The 21545-nt window shown below is 55.5% G+C and overlaps 1 protein-coding gene across 7 annotated transcripts in view; it reads right to left on the minus strand.

The window, feature by feature from the left end:
• SH3TC1 (SH3 domain and tetratricopeptide repeats 1) overlaps window positions 1-21545 on the minus strand; it is a 66446-nt gene that overhangs the window by 7874 nt on the left and 37027 nt on the right. For all 7 annotated transcript variants that reach the window (XM_078003104.1, XM_078003099.1, XM_078003101.1 and 4 more), the window contains exons 6-14: window positions 20494-20640; window positions 19582-19792; window positions 18413-18489; window positions 17204-17399; window positions 13758-13888; window positions 11312-11353; window positions 7907-9571; window positions 4125-4305; window positions 2753-2903 (exon numbers count right to left, since the gene is read on the minus strand). In XM_078003104.1, coding sequence (XP_077859230.1) covers window positions 2753-2903; window positions 4125-4305; window positions 7907-9571; window positions 11312-11353; window positions 13758-13888; window positions 17204-17399; window positions 18413-18489; window positions 19582-19792; window positions 20494-20608 — 2769 coding nt within the window. In that variant the 5' untranslated portion in view covers window positions 20609-20640. The remainder of the gene's footprint in view (window positions 1-2752; window positions 2904-4124; window positions 4306-7906; window positions 9572-11311; window positions 11354-13757; window positions 13889-17203; window positions 17400-18412; window positions 18490-19581; window positions 19793-20493; window positions 20641-21545) is intronic.

The raw sequence follows: 21545 nt of genomic DNA on the forward strand, positions 1-21545 counted from the left end.
GGATGGATGGATGGAAGGATGAACAGGTGAATGGATGGATCATGGAAGGATGAATGGACGGATGGATGAACAGGTGAATGGATTGACAGACAGGTGAATGGATGGATGATAAGAGGATGGATGAGTGATGGAAGGATGAATGGACAGATGGATGGATGATGGATGGATGCAAGGATGAACAGATGAATGGATGGATGATGGAAGGATGGATGGATGAATGGATAAATGAATAGATGGATGAATGATGGGTGGATGGAAGGATGAACAGGAGGTGAGTGAATGGATGATGGAAGGATGGATGGATGATGGATGGATGGATATATGGATGAATGGATAAATGGATGGATGGATGAATGATGGATGGATGGAAGATGGAAGGACGGACGGATGATGGATGGATGGATGAATGGTAAATGGATGGATGGATGATGGATGGATGGAAGGATGAACAGGTGAATGGATGGTTGATGGAAGAATGAATGGACAGATGGATGAACAAACAGGTGAATGGATGGATAGACAGGTGAATGGATGGATGATAAAAGGATGGATGAATGATGGATGGATGAATGGACAGATGGATGGATGGATGGAAGGATGAACAGATGAATGGATGGATGATGTATGGATGGATGGATGATGGAAGGATGGATGTATGGATAAATGGATGGATGGATGAATGATGGATAGATGGAAGGATGGAAGGTGAGTGGATGGATGATGGAAGGATGGATGGATGATGGATGGATGGATATATGGATGAATGGATAAATGCATGGATGGATGAATGATGGATGGATGGAAGGATGAACAGGAGGTGAATGGATGGATGATGGAAGGATGGATGGATGGATATATGGATGGATGATGGATAGATGGATATATGGATGGATGGATAAATGGATGGAAGGATGAACAGGTAAATGGATGGATGATGGAAGGATGGATGGATGGATGGACAGACGAACAGATGGATGGATGGTGGGTGAATGGATGAATAAGAATGGATGAATGATGGATGGATGAATGGATGGATGGATGGATGGATGGATGGATGGATGGATGGATGAATGGAAGGAGGAACAGGTGAATGGATGGATGATAGAAGGATGGATAGATGATGGATGGATGGAAGGATGAGCAAGCGAGTGGATGGATGATGGAAGGATGGATGGATGGATATATGGATGGATGATGGAAGGATGGAAGAATGAACAGGTGAATGGATGGATGATGGAAGGATGGATGGATGGATGGACAGACGAACAGATGGATGGATGGTGGGTGAATGGATGAATAAGAATGGATGAATGATGGATGGATGGATGGATGGATGGATGGATGGATGAATGGAAGGAGGAACAGGTGAATGGATGGATGATAGAAGGATGGATAGAAGATGGATGGATGGAAGGATGAGCAAGCGAGTGGATGGATGATGGAAGGATGGATGGATGATGAATGGATGAATGATGGAAGGATGGAAGAATGAACAGGTGAATGGATGGATGATGGAAGGATGGATGGATGGATGGACAGACGAACAGATGGATGGATGGTGGGTGAATGGATGAATAAGAATGGATGAATGATGGATGGATGAATGGATGGATGGATGAATGGAAGGAGGAACAGGTGAATGGATGGATGATAGAAGGATGGATAGATGATGGATGGATGGAAGGATGAGCAAGCGAGTGGATGGATGATGGAAGGATGGATGGATGATGAATGGATGGATGATGGAAGGATGGAAGAATGAACAGGTGAATGGATGGATGATGGAAGGATGGATGGAAGAATGGATGGAGGGATGGATGAACAGGTGAATGGATGGATGGACGGGTGAATGGATGGATGATAAAAGGATGGATGATGGATGAATGGATGGATGATGGACGAATGGATGGATGAATGGACAGGTGAATAGATGGATGACGGATTGATGGAAGATGGCTGGATGGATAAAGGATGAACAGTTGAATGGATGGATAATGGAAAGATGAATGGAAGGATGGATTGATGGATGGACGAACAGGTGAATGGATGGATGAACAGATGAATAGATGAATGATGGATGGACGGATGGATGGATGGATGGATGGATGGATGATGGATGGATAGAAGGATGAACAGTTGGATGGGTGATGGAAAGATAGATGGAAAGATAGATGGAAGGATGGATGGACGGACGAACAGGTGAATGGATGGACGAACAGGTGAATGGATGGATGGACAGGTGACTGGATGGATGATAAAAAGATGGATGGATGATAGATGGATGGATGGATGGAGGGATGAATGATGTATGGAAGGATGATGGATGGATGGATGGAAAGACGAACAGGTGAGTGAATGGACGATGGAAGGATGGATGGATGGACGGATGGGTGATGGAGAGATGGATGGAAGGACCCACAGGTGAATGGGTAGATGATGGGAGAATGAATGGATGGATGGATGGATGGATGATGGATGGATGGATGGAAGGATGAACAGGTAAACAGATAGGTGATGGAAGGATGAATGGATGGGTGGATAGACAGTTGAATGGATGGATAGACGAGTGAATAGATGGATGAATGGGCAGATGGATGAATGGGCAGATGGATGCATGGACAGATGGATGGATGATGGATGGATGGATGGATGGAAGGATGAACAGGTAAATAGATGATGGAAGGATGAATGGATGGATGGATGGACAGAGAGTGAACAGCACAGGGGCCCTCCTGCATCCCTTGCCACTCACCTGGATGTACAGGTCCACCAGCTCGCTCTGCCGCAGGATGTAATAGATCTTCCCTGCTTGCAGCCAGGCATGCGCCTCCTTCTCTTTCTTCTGGAGGTCAATGAAAATCCCCAGACTTCGTTTGGTGTAGTCCAGAGCGGATTTGTAGGCCCTGGAATCAGACACAGGTGTCAGAACAAGGGCTCTCATCCTCCTGGAACCAGTCTGCCTCCTCCTGGGTCTGGTGACAGATGAATCTGGAATGTGGGGACTGGGAACGGCCCTCTTGTGTGTGCAGTGTTCTGCCCTTCCCAGGCTGCTGGGAGGGCCAGGGTGAACACACACAGCGTGGAAAAGATGAAGGACATCCTTCTGAGGGAATCGAGCATCATGCTGCCCTGTGGCAGGAGGAGTGTGCAAGTCCATCTCCCCTGCCTCCCAGACATGGCCTGTGTCTTCTCCAGACGCACCAGGAGCCGTTAGTGTTCAGAGGCTATCTGGGCCGATGGTTCTCAAGGTGTGCAGGCATCACAGTCACCCGGAGGCCTGTCCGTATAGCTTGCTGGCCCTGCCCCCAGAGCTTCTGGCTCCAAAGGCCTGGGGCAGGCCCTAGAACTCCCACTCAGCACAAGCTCCTAGGTGACATGGATGCTGCTCTGCTGGTCCAGGGACCACACTTTGAGAAGCATGGTTCTAGCACACTGACCCATTTTCCTTCTGTGAACCTGAGGCCAAGACTGGAGCGAGTCTCCCGGGTCCCCATGGAATCTGGCTCCTTCCCTGCTCTCTCAGTAAGTCCAACAGTCGAGGGGGTGTGACTGCAGCAATGTCACCGGGCTCTATGGGTGTGGTGGCCAGGGCCATGGTTACCCCACCAGGTCAGCATGCTCCGGGGAAGCCGAGTGGGCCACATATGGGACGTGAGACCTTGAAACCCTGCCCCAGGGAAGCAGGTGACACAACTGGCTGTCTTCTGTGGGAGAGAAGCCACAGGTGGCTGCTGTGGTCACATTTAAGGGGACAGACGAAGGCCAGGAGTGAAGACTTGGGCAGGCAGAGGTCAGATGACAAAAGCCACCATAGTAGGAAGAACAGCCCAGAATGCACATACTGCCTCTGCTGGGGTTGAGATGACCTTTTGGGAGGTGTGCAGGCAGGGATGGGAAGACGTGTCACCCAACAAGGGAGGCTCAGGCTGGGACTCATGGGCCATCAGCAGCCCTGGGACCCCCAGGCCCACCAGCTCAAAGCATCTGATGCCAAGGAACCAAATGATCCCAGGGAGAGGGGCTGCTGGGGCCCTGGGCCAGCTTCCCTCTGCCCCCTCCCTGCCCTGCCCCCCCACCCCCTTTGCCCCCCTCCCCGCCCCCAACACTGCAAAGCCAGCCCTCACCGCTCGGTGCCCAGGGACAGGTAGAGCTGACTGATGGTCTCCAGGAGCTGCCCCTCCAGCACCTTGTCAGCCACCTTGCGGGCCAGGGAGAGCTGGAGCTCGTGGTAGATGACACACTGGGCCTCGCTGGGCATGACGGCGCTGTAGAAGTAGCACAGCCGCTGGACAGCCCGCAGCTGGCCTGGGCAGAAGACAAAAAGGAAGATGTCAGCCTCCCAGCATCGAAGCGAGGCTGGCTTGGCTCGGAGGCCCCTGCGCCGTGCTTGCCTCTTTCATACCTCTGTGAGCCTGGGCCCCATAGGCAGGGAGCCTGAGCGCAGACTATGCACCCGTGCAAGGGCAGCTGCCGAGCACACCGTGACATGGGCACAGCTTGGTGCAGATGCTCATGGTAGAGCCCAGCCTTCTTCACAACCCCCAGGTCCGAGGTCCTGGCCAGGCTCGGCCCCTGCACCAGGTCATCTATTTCTGCTTCACAAAGCCCCTCTGGCCAGGACCAGGGCCGCCTTCAGCCTGAGCTGTGAGGCCAGGGGCACAAGTAGCCCCTGTCGCAGATGGAACCCTGAGAGAGCAAAGCCAAGCGTCATGTCTGCCACACCCGGCATCATGTTGGGAGAATGGGGTTCAAGGCTTGTCCCTGGTGTTCCCACACATGCTTCTCTCATGCAACCAGGCTCCAAACCCACAGGCTCACTGGCCTCTCCCAAAGCCAGGGCGCTGGGAACAGTGGAAAGCTTCTGATTTTCTAGTGTCAGAAACATTCTGGAGATTAACACCGGAAACCAGGTACGCCAAATGGACATCTGTCACACACGTCACCCAACAACAGCTGAATACACAGTCCTCTCGAGCGCCCACAGACGTTCCCCACGACAGACCACGTGCCAGGCCACAAAACGAGCCTCAGTGAATGGAGAAGGACTGAGACCAAAGCAGAGGTGTTCTTCAGCTGTACTGGCACGAAACGAAATCAACAGTGAAGCAAATGTGGGAAATTCAAAAATATGTGGAAATTACACACTCCTAAACAACCAGTGAGTCAAAGAAGAGACCATCAGGGAAACTGAAAACTAATTTGAGAAGAATGCAAACAAATGCACAGCTCGGGCCAGCACAGTGGCTCACGCCTGTCATTCCAGCATTGTAGGAGGCCGAGGCGGGAGGATCGCTTGAGTCCAGGAGTTTGAGACCAGCCTGGGAAACATGGTGAAACCCTGTCTCTATAAAAAATACAAAAATTAGCCGTGTGTGGTGGTGCATCTCTGTAATCCCAGCTACTCAGGAGGCTGGGGCATGAGAATGGCTTGAACCTGGGTAGAAGTTGCAGTGAGCCAAGATTGCACCACTGCACCCCAGACTGGGCAATAGAGCAAAACTTTGTCTTAAAAAAAAAAAAAAAAAAAAAGCACAGCATATCAAAAATTCCAAGATGCAGCTAAGGCAGTGCTGAAAGGGAAATTTATAACTGTAAATGTCTACATTCAAAGAAAGAAGAAAAATCTCAAATCAAAAACCTAACCTTCCACCTTGAGAAACTAGAAAAAGAATGAACGAAACCCAAAGCGAACAAAAGGAAGAAAATAATAAACATGAGAGTGGAAATGGGAAGTAAAAATACAGAGAATGGAAAAACAAAAGAGATAATCAGCAGAACCAAAAGTGGGATTTTTGAAAATAATAACAAAATCAACAAATCTTTCACCAGACTGACCAAGAAAAGAAAGACGGGACACAAATGACTAAAATCAGAGACTGAGCACCATGGCTCACGCCTGTCATCCCAGCGCTTTGTGAGGCCGAGCTGGAAGGATCGCTGAGGCCAGCATTCAAGACCGGCCTGGCGGAACATGATGAGACTTCATCTCTAATATAAATAAATAAATAAAAAATTAAAAACTCAAGTTTCTAAAATCAGAAATGAAAGAGGAAACCTTATTGCCGACCTGACAGAAATAAAAAGATTCCATGAAAACACCACGAACAACTGTACACCAACAAATCAGACCATCTAGACACAACAGCCAAACTCCTAGAAAGACACAAACTACCGAAAGTGACTCAAAAATGATCCCAAGAGTAAGCATGTGGGGTATCAGCCCCGCCCTCGGTCTCCTCGACTGTTCAGCGCAGGGTGGGGAGACAGGGAAGCATGATCCCCGTTCTCTGGCCCGCATTTCCAAGTCTGAATCTCCCAGCACCCCACGGAGGGCCTCGTAGGAGGAGATGCCACAGGCTATTGTGCCAGGAGCCACCGGAGGCTGCAGTGGGGGCTGGGGCGCTGGGTTCCTGGAGGGTCTCCTTCCAGTCAGAATGCCCCTGGGGAAGAAGCCTGGGTCTGAACCCCCTACCCCTCCTTGGGCAGATGTGTGGGACCAGGGCCCCTTCACATGGTCCTTTCCAAAATCTTATCCCTCCTAGGGCCAGGAGTGGTGCCAGGCCGGTGCTGGGAAATGGGCAGATTTGGCCACAGCCCCTGGGGCTCTGGGCCAGGCCAAGGAGGCACCTCTGAGTGGTCTCACTACGCCATGACGTCCATCCTGGGAGGATGGACAAAGCGCTGCAAGGCAGAGGGGACCCACAACAGTATCCCTTGTCTCGACCATTTCCCTGCACTCAACTTCCTCATCTATCCTCTGCGGCCTAGATTTCGGACAGCCCTGCCCCCCTACTGTCCGTTCACTGCTCAGTCTGCAGTGACTGTTCCATAGCACTCCATGGCTCCCCAGTGCTCTTGGGGAAAAGGCCAAGCACAGCCTGAGGCCCCAGGCCCTGCTTAGCTCTCCAGAAGAGCTTCTCACCATCCAGCACCCAACCCACCCCCTCCCAACTCTGCACCTCCCTGCATAAGCCCTGCTCACTCACCCCCACTCACACCCCACTCATCTCCGCTCACACTCCCGCTCACTCACCCCCACTCACTCACCACTACTCACCCCACTCATCCCTGCTCACACTCCCGCTCACTCACCCCCATCACACCCCCACTCACTCACCACCACTCACACCCCACTCCTCCCCGCTCACTCACCCCCACTCGCTCACCCCTGGGCCTTCACACAGGCTACACCACCAGCCCCTCCACCACCACCAGCCCCTCACCCACCACCTATTACTTCACTAAATCCTCTCAACCCTCTGGTCCCAGACTAAAGAGGCTTCCCTAACCCGGGGCCAAGTGCTGCCCTGCCATCACGCCACTCACCCTTTTGTGGCTTCTCTGGCCTGAAGCTCACATTCCCACGCTCAGCCCCTGCCACCCGAGGACCCCACAAGCCCCATTTGTGGGTGGGGCCTGGCACACTCTGCACAACGAGCTGCTTTTGCATGAACTGCTCTGCGACTTTGGGCAATTGCCCGCCCTGTGTCCTCTGTGAAGTGGGATGACAGGTGCACAGACTGCCGAGATACCAAGCAGATAACACGGGCACAAGAACTGGCGTTCAGGGCCTGGCTCGTGCAGGGGCCCCAAGTCCCAGCGCAGCAGAGCCTGCCTTGATCCCAGGGTTTATGTCTAGGGATTCCCAGCATGCAGGACTTTCAGTGCTCAAGGCAGGATGGTCCCTGGGCAAACCGGGAAGAGCTGGCTGCCCCAGTAGGGCACAGAGGGCCTGGCCCTGCGTGGGAACCGCCTGTCTCCAGGGCTCTTGCCAACATCTGCTGTTGGCCACGACTCAGCACTTTCGATGGTGGAAAAACCACCACTTGTTTCTGAATCACAAACCCCAGGTGTGCCCTGACCCGAGTGGCCCCAGAAGGCGCACAGGAGGAACCGGGGCACTCACTCTCCACGTGGCCCATCTCCATGGCGACCAGAAGGGCCCACTCATAGTAGCCCTTGCCCTGCTGGGCCGGGCCCTGGCGGGTGCAGAGGTGGCCCAGCTGCAGGAGCACATGGGTGAAGTCCCGGCCACACTCCCGACAGGGCAGCCTCGAGAACAGCCGCACGGCCTCCAGGAGGTAGTGCTGGGCCAGCCTGCTGGCACCCGCATGCAGGCACAGGCCCCCGAAGTTGGCCAGCACCACTGCCTGGTTCCTCCGCTGGCCCAGGTCCCGAGCCACCCGTAGGGCGCGGTAGTAGCCCTCGGCTGCCTGCCTCGTCCGGCCCGTCCTCTTCAGAGCCACGGCCACCATGTTGGCAATCACACCCTCCTGGTCCTCGCTGGCCACCACTGCATCCTGGACAGACTGCAGGATGTCCAGGGCCACCGGGCTCTGTCCATGAAGCACGTGCAGCCAGGCCAGGGCCAACAGGCGGTCCACGATGGCACGGACTCCGGCAACAGCACTGGCTTCCACCGCCTGCGTCATGAAGGTGATGGCTGGGCCATGGTAGCCATGGTGGCTGTACAGCTGGGCCAGGCTGGCGTGGAGAAGGCCGCGCAGCGCCTGGCCTGCGCCCGGGGTTAGGGAGGCCAGCGCTCGCCTGAGGTAGTGGGAAGTCTGGGTGGGGAGGCTATGGGGCTGGAGGGCGTTCTGGAGCACCAGGTTCACGCTCCTCAGCGAGCTGGCCAGCGAGTCCTGTGTCCTCAATGAGGCCATCTTGACACAGCTCAGCACCAGGTGGGGCAGGCACTTGTGGCTGTAGATGTCAGCCAGGAGTAGGGAGCAGTCTGAGAGCCACGCAGCCTCTGGGGCTCCCGAGTCCCTGTGCAAAAGCAGCAGCCGCTCTAGGAAGGGCAGGGCCTCCTCAGGCTGCTTGAGGTGCACGTAGTGCCTGGCCAGCAGGAAGCAGGCCCGGGCCTCGGCCTGCAGGCTCTGGCCACCCACCGCCCACCGAAGCGCCAGCTGCAAGAGCTCCCCCTCCGCCTCGGTGCTGCAGATGTGGCCGGGCGTCCCCAGGAGCAGGGCCATGGCTTTGGGAACCACCTGTGTACACTTCTCCCGGTTCTTCTGCTTCCGGTAAATGCTGGCCAGGTTGGCGTACACAGCCACCACCAGGAACAGGTCCCCAAAGCTGCCTTCCAGGGCCCCCAGTGCTTCCTCAAAGTACACCCGGGCCTGGGACAGCTTGAGCCTCCTGCTGCACAGCCGCCCCAGGAGGAAGCAGAGCCTGGCCAGGGCCATGACGAGGCCAGCGTTCTTGGCCGCCCCTCGGGCCTGTGCCAGGCGCCCAGTCAGCTCCTCCTCGTCGCTAAAGCTGCAGAACACGCTGCTCAGCCATGGCAGCGCCACGTCGTACAGGCCACGGAAGCTGGCCTTGTACCCGGGGGCGTTCAGGAACAGCAGCAGTGAGCTCAGGGCGTCTGGGTCCTCCCAGTCGTCCTCAGCTTCCAAGCAGAAGGAGGGCTCCTCGGGGTCCTGCAAGCTCACGTTGCTGGATGCCGCACAGAGACCCCAGGACGCTGGCTCCTGGGGGCAGCCTGGGCAGGTCTTGCATTGTTCCAGAACATTCTTCACCTTCTGCAGGGTCTCCTGTGGCTCCGGGCCCAGGCAAGGTGGAGGTATTTCTGCAAGTCACAAAAACACCTAGACAGATTAGAGTCCAGCAGTGAGTCGCTGGTCCACTGGGGGCAGGGTCCCCGCATCCCCGCCCTCTGTGTCCCTGGCGCAGCTTGCCATGAGCCCTTGAGAATTATGTGCAATGCAAACCCGGGGCCTGGAGCATGTAGGAACTCCGGCACCATGGGGACAGAGAGAACACGCAGGCCCGTGGCCCGACTCTCCTAGGAAATCACCCTCCTGTCCTGCTTTGTCGCCCACCTGACAGCAGGGTTTTAGGAGACTATGTCAGCTCAGTGATCCCTCAGAGATGCCTTTCCCTTTAGAAAGAATCAAAGCCTTCTAACTGGACCCATGTATATGCCGCACTACAACTACAAATGCAACTTTTGTCAGCATATTGGGCCTCCTGATGGGGTACAGGAATCCAGGAAATCCTCAACAGTCAATCAGAGCTATTGATGAGCTCAAAAGCTGCTATGCAAAATTGGTAAAGCCACCGACGGCACAGGACAGGGGTGTTGTACCCATGTACCCAGCTCCGTGCAGGGAAACGGACCATCCCTGCAGGAAGGATGGGAAAGCTTCCAGGCCCCTGTGGCCGCCTTCACCTTGGATGGTCTGAAAACCTGAAGCCCATGGTTCCTAAAGGGTTAACAAAGGCCAGACTGCTCCAGCAGCCCACTGACACCTGCTGGCTTCGGTGGATTCCTAGCCAAAGCCCCCTCCCAGAGGTGAGCAAACAAGCGCATTTCCTGTTGGAAAACCTGGGATGAAAGGAGGCATTACTGGGAAGGAAAAAACCTAGATTGAAACAGACTCTCTGTCTCAAGCTTACATGTAAAAAATATTTTCAATACAAACTGTCTCCTTATTGGTCTGTAAAGCCTTGGAATTAAAAAAATAAATAAATATGATTTAGAGGCTAATGTGACTTGACTACACTAGATGAGCTAAGAAATCTCCCCCACCCGGCAGAGGCACACAGCCCCTCCCAGCCACTACCCTGGCCTCCGGGGCAGCTGGAGAGCCACGTGCCTTTGCTCCGGGGACTTTGGCAGAGAGTGGAACCACCCCCTCCCCGAGGCAAACCTACAACAGCCTTCCCTTCCCCACTGGCTTCCCGGGCCTCCTCTGGGACCTTGTGCCTGCATCCCAAATGTACTGGGATGGATCCCATTCCCAGGGAACTTCCAAGGGCCCTTGGGGCATCCACATCACCAGGCTGTCCACATGCAGACCCTGTGTGATGGGAAGAGACAGAGCCGTAGAGGGGAGAAGGGAGGGCCTCCCTGAATCAGCCCCTCAGGAAGGAGCAGACCCTTCAGGGACCTCAGTTGAGGCCCCTGCAACCTAAGGCTCTGAATTCTGCCACCCACTGAGGGCAGTGTGGCCTCCCATCTCTGAGGCAGAGCACAGGGCGAGCTGCAGCTTCTCCAGGTCATGAGAAAGGAACCCACAGCTACATGTGGGCCCCGGCAGTGGAAAGGATGCCCCACTTCTGTCAGGGACCAGGCGGGGGCCAGCATGTTCACTGGAAGAAGTGTGGGACCCCACGGCCTCCAGTGCCAGAGTAGACGGGAGGTTCAGGCCCACCTCAGGCGATGTCCCCCAAGCCCCCAGCCCACACCACAGAGGGGTGACAGCCGCATCCAATGCCCACCGTACTCAGCTCTGTCACCTCCCCCAGCGTTACCCCAAGGCCCAGCTCATAACCAGAGGAAGCCTGAGCCACCAGCAAAACCCACCTCGTTCCTGTGGCTGCTCGGTCTCAGCTTCTTCTACTGAGTCTGGCAAGGGAGAAAAGAGAAGCGATCAACACCCCCAGCCAGCACCTCTGGTCCCCTGTCAGCTTGAGCTGGGTGTCGGTGTTGCAGGGTGAGAGCATCGCAGGGTGCAGGGGTTGCTGGCTGGGGTGTTGCAGGGGTACAGATGCACACCAGCATAGGAGCACTCCTGACACCTGAGGGAGAGGCACAGCCAACGGGCCAGAGAATTCCCGTGTTCCAGCAACTCCAGGCCTCCACCCCACCCAACCCATCTTGGGGACTCCACTCTCCCATCTTCTGGGGACACCCTCCCATCATCAGTGGGAGCACGCTCTCGGCTTCCATCGGCTCCATCAGGGAGTAGGGCGCATGGAACAGTCAGCAACTCTGAGTCCGACAGCCCAGGGATGAATGCCGATCCACCGTGCACCCCCACCCTCTTCACCCCAGGGCAGGCAGCTCCTGGGTCTGTTTCCACCCCAGCAAAGTGGCTGACACTAACTGTTTACTGGGTTTCCATGGAGATCAAATGAGAAATAGCTGTAAAAGGTGTGGACCGCGTCAAGTGCTGTGAATGAACTGGGATAACAGGCGTGCAGTTCTGGGGAGCACCCTCCAATGCCCCCAGCCCAGAACATCTACACCCTGTAATGCCCTCACCCCACAACACCTACACCCTGTAATGCCCCCACCCACAACACTTACACCCGGTAACGCCCCCACCCCACAACACCTACACCCTGTAACGCCCCCACCCACAACACCTACACCCTGTAACGCCCCCACCCCACAACACCTACACCCAGTAACGCCCCCACCCCACAACACCTACACCCTGTAACGCCCCCACCCCACAACACCTACACCCTGTAACGCCCCCACCCCACAACACCTACACCCGGTAACGCCCCCACCCAACACCTACACCCTGTAACGCTCTGTAATGCCCCCACCCACAACACCCACACCCTGTAACGCCCCCACCCCACAACACCTACACCCTGTAACGCCCCACCCCACAACACCTACACCCTGTAACGCCCCCACCCCACAACACCTACACCCTGTAACGCCCCACCCCACAATACCTACACCCTATAACGCCCCCACCCACAACACCCACACCCTGTAACGCCCCCACCCCACAACACCTACACCCTGTAACGCCCCACCCCACAACACCTACACCCTGTAACGCCCCCACCCCACAACACCTACACCCTGTAACGCCCCCACCCCACAACACCTACACCCTGTAACGCCCCACCCCACAACACCTACACCCTGTAACGCCCCCACCCCACAACACCTACACCCTGTAACGCCCCACCCCACAATACCTACACCCTATAACGCCCCCACCCACAACACCCACACCCTGTAACGCCCCCACCCCACAACACCTACACCCTGTAACGCCCCACCCCACAACACCTACACCCTGTAACGCCCCCACCCCACAACACCTACACCCTGTAACGCCCCCACCCCACAACACCTACACCCTGTAACACCCCACCCCACAACACCTACACCCTATAATGCCAGCCTGGCCAACATGGCCAAACCCCGTCCCTACAAAAAAATACAAAACTAATCCAGGGTGTGGTGGCGTGTGCCTGTAGTTCCAGCTACTTGGGAGGCTGAGACATGAGAATCGCTTAACCCAGAAGGCAGAGGTTGCAGTGAGCCAAGATCATGCCACTGCACTCCAGCCTGGGCAACAGAGCAGGACTCTGTCTCAAAAAAAAAAAAAAAAAAAAAGTGGGTGTGTAGGCACATCTGTGTTTATCTACACCCAGCAAACAGCACGACCTCTGCCATGTTTCTTTATGTTGTGGATGACATACCACCTTCATCCATGCATTGCTCTGCAGCCCCCAGAGAAACCTTTCGCACACAGAGGGGCACTGAGGTCAGAGGGACTATCTCTGTCCTTAGAAGGCGGCAGCCCTGGGATCCCACCATGACATTCCCTGGCAGCCAGGTGACCAGGTCACACCACAGCCTGGGTTCTTTGTCTTGTGGCGAGGAGAAAAGTCACCCTCACCCGGGCAAAGCGCGGTGGGCAAAGGGCTGGGCCCCGAACAGGAGCCTTCAGGGCTGGCAAATTAGAACCAGGTCCACACCCTCTCCCTCGCCCAGCGTCTCAGGCAGGTGCCTGGGGTCAGGGTAGGAAGGGCCTCCCTGGTGCCCACGGGAGACTCAGGGCCACATTCCCACGCCCCCAGCCCCTCACCCATCCTCTCTCCTGTCTGGCTTCTCTGCAGCCCCTGTGTGCCCTGGAGGCGGCGGCAGCCTCTGTCTGTTCACCTTTCAGTGCCCGGGGGCTGGCACTCACTATCTGGGGATGGACAAGGCAGCGGGGGCTGCGGAAGGGAAAAGGGAGGGCAGCAGCCGTGCCACAGGCATCGCCCACACGCACCCAGGCTGTACACGCTGCAGACATCAGTGCCCGACATCCGCCTCAGCAACTGCCTGGCATCCTCCTCAGAAAAGCGGCCCTCGCTGAAGAATGACTTTTCTTCCTCATTGAGAAAAATCGCACTTTCCAACCTGGAAAAAATGAAGTGCTTTATTTAAAATAACATATTTGCGAAGTCGGCATTTCACACTAAGACGCATTTCCATTCCTTGATTTGACAGTCTCGGAGCACTACTCTCTGCCCGGGGTGGAGACAGAGATTTAAAAACAACAACAACAAAAAGTCCGGACGCGGCGGCTCACGCCTGTAATCCCAGCATTTTGGGAGGTTGAGGCGGGCGGATCACTTGAGATCAGGGGTTCAAGACCAGCTAGCCAACATGGTGAAACCCCATCTCTACAAAAATACAAAAATTAGCCAGGCATGTTGGCATGAGCCTGTAATCCCAGCTGTTCGGGAGGTTGTGGCAGGAGAATCACTTGAACACGGGAGGAAGAGGTTGCAGTGAGCCGAGATCACACCACTGCACTCCAGCCTGGGCAACAGAGCAAGACTCCGTCTGGGAAAAAAAAAAAAAAAGAAAAAACAGATCCTGCCCTCAAGGGGTGCCTTGTCTGGCCAGGGTCAGATACCCAAAAGCAGGAAAGGCTGCAACAGATGCAAACAAGTAACGGTGTCCTAGGACAGTGAGCTCCTAGACAGCCTTCAAAGCCCAACCCCAAATGTCCCCTCCCTTATGAAGTCTCCTGTAACAGCTGCAGGCAGAACCAATCCAATCTCTCCACATTGTAAACTCCTACTGATTCTGTACAACCTCAATGCTCCCCAACATAAACTCAGGGCACTCTCATAAAGTCAGGGAGAAGAACTACAGGAAGAAACAGAGAGAGAGGGAGAGAGGGAAAGAGAAAGGAGGCAATTTTTGCTTATAGGACTAAATTACCAGTATAATATGAAACTTTGAAAAGCATCTTATTGAGATTTTAAAAAAACTTAGAGTAGCTTACAGCACATTCTACAAAATAATGGGCCTATATTCTTTAAAAACATCAAAGAAAGACTGAAAAGCTGTTTCATATTAAGAAGGCAAGACAGGACATCTGAATAGAACACGAGGTCTGAAATTTTCATTGTCTATAAAGGGCATCATTGTGACTACTGGCAAAATCTGAATAAGATCTGTAGATAATGGCATTGTATCAGTGTTAATTTCCTGATTTCGACAGTTGTACTGTGGTTACATAAGCAGATGTCCTGGTTTTAGGAACCACATACTGCGTTATTTAGGGGTAAAGGAACATCATGTTTACAACTGACTCTCAAAGGGTTTAGAAAAAAATAGAAGTGAAAGAGAGAAAGTAATAAAGCAAATATCATAACATGTTAACATTTGTGCAATCTGGGTGAGGGCATATGGGAATGTTGTACTCTTTTTGCAATTTTCTTCTAGGTCTGAAATTGTGTCAAAAATAAAGTTAATGAAAAAAAAGAAGAGCCACCAGGTTGTTCATTAAATAAAAGATGAAAATCTAGGGTCTGGATTAGGAAAGATATTCAGCAAACATTTGTTGAGTGGATGAGAGAAGTCAGAATTTCTCCATCCGGGAACAGGACCAATGGCACCTGGCCCTGTCATCCTTCTGGGTTAAAGGAAGGGAACAAACTAGCTCATTCCCTGACTCTTCTCTGACCCTTTTTAAGTTCAGTACATGCTGACTTCACACGGCCCCCAGTGACCTGTTGAGAAGTTGTGGTCTCCCTCGGAAATGGCAGGGATCAGCTAGACCAAGGATGCCCAGACAGTGTCCCGTGGAACACCAGCTCAGCCAAAAGCAAACAGGGGTGTGTGAGAAGAGGATTCTGGAGGTTACGTAAGTGTGGGAAAGGCATTTCAACAGGAAAAAGATGCCTTGTTTGTGCTGGGAATCCCTGGGATCACCCACAAGGGATGTGAACAAAGCTTTTCCCCACTGCTTAGGGCACGATGAAGTCTGTGATGGAGTAGTGGGTGAGAACATGCTTTGGGAACTGCTGGTGTAGCTCCTGCCATCAGAGCATGGCCTAGCCAGCTTTCAGCTGCTTCTGATGCACAGGTGCCAGAGGTACCAGAGCAGACGGACCCTTTCCATGAGGGGAACAAGTGCATGGCTTGATGAGGCATGATAACAAATGGCCTCTGAGACCCAGTCTGAGAGGTGTTGGTCTGTCACAGCCCCAAACATGGAAAAGGACCACTGAAGACAAGCATCTCATTAGTGGGGCCAGGAGCAGGGTCATATGACCCAGAAAGTGGACTCTCCACGCACCCACGTTCTCTGTGCTCCTTGACCGAGGTCTGAAGAAGCTCAAGTCCAGGGAAACAGAATTCCATCAAAGGATGGGCACAGCTGACTCCTCTCCAAAGACCCCCTGCTGTTGCTCGCACTGGGCAGTGAGGACACAGAAGTGACCAGGGAATTCTTCTCTTGGAGTTCCCTGGCTGGGGGCAGGCAGGTCATGGGCGGCGTGGGAATCACATAGGAAGAGGCGTATGGCCAGAAGAGTGCCCCCACAGAGGAGCCACGGGGGCTGATGGGAGGCCCCAGGAGAACAGGGGGGTCGGGGAGAGCGGGCATCCCGGGCAGAAGGGCACACGTGTCACCCAGAGCCGTTTTAGAAGGCACGAGTTACTCTGTGCAGCTGCACTCTGGTGAGCTGATGGCGAGGGCCAGCCTGGCCATGGGGGCCCGCAAGGCTGGGCCCAGAAGCTTCCTGGGGCTTTACGGAGGAGGGCGACGTGTGTACTGGATTACATTGTGTCCCTCAATTCACGTCTCTCGGAACCCCAGAAGGTAAGCTTTTCTGGAGAAAGGATCTCTGCAGGTGTAATTAGTTCAGCTAAGATGAGGTCAGACTGGAGTTGGAGGGGCACTAGGAGACGGGCACCCTCATAAGAAGAGAATACAGTAGACATCCAGAGGAAGACAGCCACATGGAGATGGTGGCAGAGTGCAGTGATGTGGCCACAAGCCAAGGAACGCCCGCGGCCACCAGGAGCTGGAAGAGGCGAGAAGAACCCTCCCCTAGAGACTCCAGAGAAAATGTGGCCCTTCTGGCCTTGCTTTTAGACTTTCGGCCTCCACAACTCTGAACGAGCACATTGCTGCTGCTTTAAGCGCCTGGTGTGCAGTGCCTTATCACGACAGCCACGGGAAGATAATGCACATGGGCAGGTGGGCATTCGAGGGAACGCTCTCCCTGCAGCAGCCCAGAGGAAGGACACCGGGGAACCCTGGAGTCAGGCACTGGGGCTGAGGGGGCAGCAGCCTGAGGACAAGGGAAGAGACTAGGCATCGTCCACAGTGATTTCCAGGCTTGTCACCTGGGAAGCCAGGTGGACGCAACAATGTCCCCTTCGGTGAGGTGGGGGTGGGTTCAGGAAAGGGGCGGGGCTCCAGCCACTCACTCGGACACGAGGCCCTGCATGCTGATGAGGTCGCTCCGCACAAACCCCACCTGGCCCGAGGCTGCGTGTCGGCCCACGCACCAGGGCAGGCCGGGCACCTGCGCCCCAAGGATCTCGATGAGGTCGCCACCTTGGAAGGTCATCTCTTCGGGCCCCGAGCCCTGGAAGTCTGCCAAGGCCCAGGCCAGGCCCACAGCTACAGAAGAAAGCCACACGGTGAGTGCCAGGGAGACCAAATAGGGGCCTGAGCGGGCAGACAGGGCCGATGCCAGCCACCCTGGACCATGGGGAATTCATCTTTTGGCTGCTAGGAGGTTCGTAGTAAAGCTTGTCCTCCGCAATGAGACAGGGAACGTCTCCGTGGTCCTCAGAGGGGATGTTTTTATCCCTCTATTGAAGATGAGGAAAATGGAGGCTCAGAGATGTTGATAAATGAGCCTCGGCCATCAGCCTCCAAAACCAAGGCTCTTTCCTCCTCGGCCATCAGCCCCCAAAACCAAGGCTCTTTCCTCCTTTCCTTCTGCAGCCACAACCCCCAGCCCTGCCCACTCCCCACCCACTCCCCACCCCGCTCCTGCAAGGGGCGTTAGTCCCCTGACAGGTGCACAGGCCATCCAGACACCGGCAGCTTGGCACAGAGCAAAAAGCGCTGGATCTGGCATCCAAGCAGAAGGGCTGCTGGCAGTGCCAGCTTTTCACAAAGAGGACACAGCCACAGTCAGCTGTTAGTGCATGGGGCAAATTCTGCCAGTGCCAGCCCACCTCGACGCAGGGCCTTCCAGGCGCTTCATACAGTGACGGAAGGACAGAGTCTGAGACTGTTGGGTTGCACTGTCTGAGAAGTGACATTTGGGAGCTCTTCGGAGACAGTGGTCAGGGGCCTTGGTGCAGCTTCACTGAGCATCCTGTGAGGCTGCATCAGCCCCCAGAGTTCCTGAGTATCAGTTATAACCTCACAAGCTGGAGAAGACTCGGTTGGTACAAAAGTAATTGTGGTTTTTGCCATTGAAAGTAATAACAAAAATCACAATTACTTTTGCATTACCTAATAGCTTTCTCTCCCTCCCTCTCTCTCCCTCCCTCTCTCCCTCCCTCTCTCTCTCTCTCTCTCTCTGGCTCAGGGAGGGTTCAGGACAACTTCCAAAATGTTGGTGCTGCTCCCTGGCACACACCTTTCCCCAGGAAAGAGAGGCCCGTGGAAACACTTACCCATCAGCGGGTTGTCGGACGTCACAGGGCCACCCATGGCGTCATCGATGGGGTCCTGGGGGACCCTAAGAGCCCACCTGGAACCAGAAGAGGGAGGTCTTTGCTGCGGGATTTCAGATTTGGGGCAGATACATCCTGTGCAGAGACTGGACAGGTCAGCCGCCCCCAGCAACCCAAGCAGGTCCCTCGCCTCCCCGGACACACACACGTGCACACACACACACGCCTGCCCGGTTGTGTGGCCTTCGGGCCCCGTGTGTGTGGCACTGCTCCCAGGGAGCCCCATGTCCCTCAGCCTAGGGCCCTCATCCTGGAAACACCACCACCCCTGTGAACCTGGAACCCTGCAGACCCCCAAAGCACCTGCCTCCCCAAGCTCCGCACAGAGAGGGGTGAGGGAGATCCCAGCCTGGGGCTCTGGAGGCCTGGATTCAAATCCTAGCGCTACTGTGACTTTGCCATATAACCTGGACAAATCACTCCTCTCTCGGCCTCAGTTCCTTCAGCCAGAAAAAAACGAAGCTGAACAAGATGACTGATAGTCCCTCTTTCCCAGAGAGCAGAACACACTCAGTGTCCCCTGTTGGGATGCCACTGGCCAGAGGACATAGGGAGGATTCTTAGGAGAAGCTCCTCCTGGGTCTCAGTAATGAGAGAAGCCAAGCCACAGCCTGTCATTTGAGATACTGCAAATCAAGAGACTGAGGTTCTCTCTTTGCTTTGGCTACCAGGAAGCTCCGACCCAAGTTAATGCCCCTGCTTCAGCCAGTGAACAGGAGTCCGCATGTCACCTGTCCTCACATCCCCTGGCTCTACCCCTGGGTCCCCTGTGCCTTCTCACTCTGGGTACACATGTTTTATGTAACTTCCTCAAAAGCTTTTTGGATGAGCCTGGTGAGAGCTCATGCCACACCTCCTGTGCCATCGAACCCCAGGATAGCCCTGCCAGGTGGATGTCATTGGCCTGTCATGCAGCTGGCAGGCCAGAGGCTCAGACAGGTGGCCAACTTGCCGAGGCCACACAGCTGGGAAGCAGCAGAACAAGTCCATGGCCAGGTCTGTCCAGGGCTCCCACCACTCCCTGTCCATCCCCTTGACCTCCAGATGACCCGGGTCTGGGAGTCTCGGTGAGGCCAACGGCTCTCAGAGCAGCAAAGGCCGGTACCTACTGATGAAACGGAATCAAAGGCTCCGGGGCGGCTGCCACTGCCACCTCCTCGGAGGACACGCTGGGGCTCGGTGGTGAAGAGTCTGCTTCCGGGGCCGCCTCTCCCTGGGGAGCCCCCGAAGCCTGCCTGAGGGCCTGGGGGCCATTTCCTGCATCCCGGGGACCCGTCATCACTCTCACATGGTGGTCAGGACACAGGACAAAGAAGGGCCCTTCAAAAGGATGGAGGTGGTCACTGAGGGTGGCTGGACTGGGCGCAGCTGTGGCCCTGCCCCCCACACCCCTGCCAGACAGACAACGAAGGCAGCACCCGCAGGAGTGGCTCCCCCAATATCTGCAGGCACAGAAACCCAAAGGGGCCCAGATGGGGAGGTGGGCCCGGGGCGAGGTCCCAGCTCAGCCTCCATGTGCTGTGTGAGGCTGGCTCAGCCTCAGACCTTCGCCCTGGGCCTCAGTTTCCCTGACTGTGCGATGCGGAGCCAAACGTGGGACCCCCAGGGCCCTTCTGCTGAGTGTGGACTGCCCCCGTGAGCCCAGCCACCACTGGCAGCCCTCTCCGGCTGTGGTTGGGTAGGAAAGACAGCCTCATGTCCCCGCCTCAGACTCGGGGCCAACCACGAGGCTAGTGCAGCAGCCACGCCAGGGACACGAGCTGGGGCTGGCACCAGACAGAACCTCTCTTCCGCTGTTTCCCAGGCACCTCTGTGTCCCTGGGGGCTGGCCAGGGTCTCTACCACTAAGTGACAGTGCCACACCAAGCACACCTCCCTGCCTGAAACATCCCTCAGCCTCCAGAGGCTCCGCAGCCCACAGCCCCAGGCATGCTCAGCACAGCGGGATCCAGGCTGTCACCCCACGGCCCAGGCGTGCCCCGCACAGCTAGACCTTGGCCATCACCCCATGCAACACTCACCTTCTTGGACGAGGAGGCTCTCGTGGGTCAGCCTCAAGGCGTTCTCATCCACATGGACTTGGATGGCCGTCTCCTCCTCCTCACTGGGCGAGAGCAGCCAGAAGGCCTGGTCCATAAGCAGGTTTGCCAGGCAGTGATGAGTGAAGCCTGTGGAGGCAAGGCCCGGTCACCTGAGGGCTCCGAAAGAGGGGCAGGGAGGCAGGGAAGCCTGCGTGGCCCCAGGTTAGCTGAGCCCTGCACTGACCAGGTCCAGGGAGACTTCCCCTGAGGTGCACACAGTGCTGGCTACACAGCCTGACCGTCCGGGCTGTGAGAGGTCAAGCCCAGTTCCACCACCCACCAGCGGCAACCATGGTTAAGTTATGTGACCTCCCCATGCCTCCGTATCCCCCTCTGTGAGACAGGGACCATGTGGTCGGGGCCGTGCAGGCCATGGGGGGTGCGGGCTAGCAGCAAGGTGAGTCTGAAATGCACAGGCGCGAGCCCCACCCCGCGTTATGAGCTGATATCTGTTTCCATTTCTATCAGCTGAAGCCTTGTCTCTGGGATGCTGCGAGCTCCCCACTCCGGTCTGGGACAGTGAGCCTTCGTTCACCGCAGCTGAACTAGGAGGCTCGGTGCACGCTTAAGGCACAGGCAAGTGACGTGAGAATCCTTCCCCCACACTCAGCGTACAGTGGACTCTGAAAGACGGGGACGGGAAGCCTGCTGCCCTCTGGATGGACGCCCCCCTGCCCCGCCCGCAACGGCCACCACTGTGGATGGGCAGCCAAGGATGAGCCACTTCCTCCAAGAACCGGCCAAGGGGGATGAGCGTCAGCCCTGCTCACCGGTGCTCGGGGAATTGTGGCTACCATTCCTATTCCCTAACTTACTCGGCCCTGAAATCAAGGGTGGTACAGCAAGATCCCCAGGGAGGCTCCGTTAGAGCCTGGAATTCCTCCAAATGGAACAGGGAACATTTCAGGAAGAGCTCACGTGGGTCAGCTTTCAAATAACAGCTTTCCCGGTCAGCACTGAGGCCACTGGATGGCAGCTTCCCTCAAGTTGTG

Source organism: Macaca mulatta, chromosome 5, assembly GCF_049350105.2.
Source record: "Macaca mulatta isolate MMU2019108-1 chromosome 5, T2T-MMU8v2.0, whole genome shotgun sequence".
Lineage (NCBI taxonomy): Eukaryota > Metazoa > Chordata > Mammalia > Primates > Cercopithecidae > Macaca > Macaca mulatta.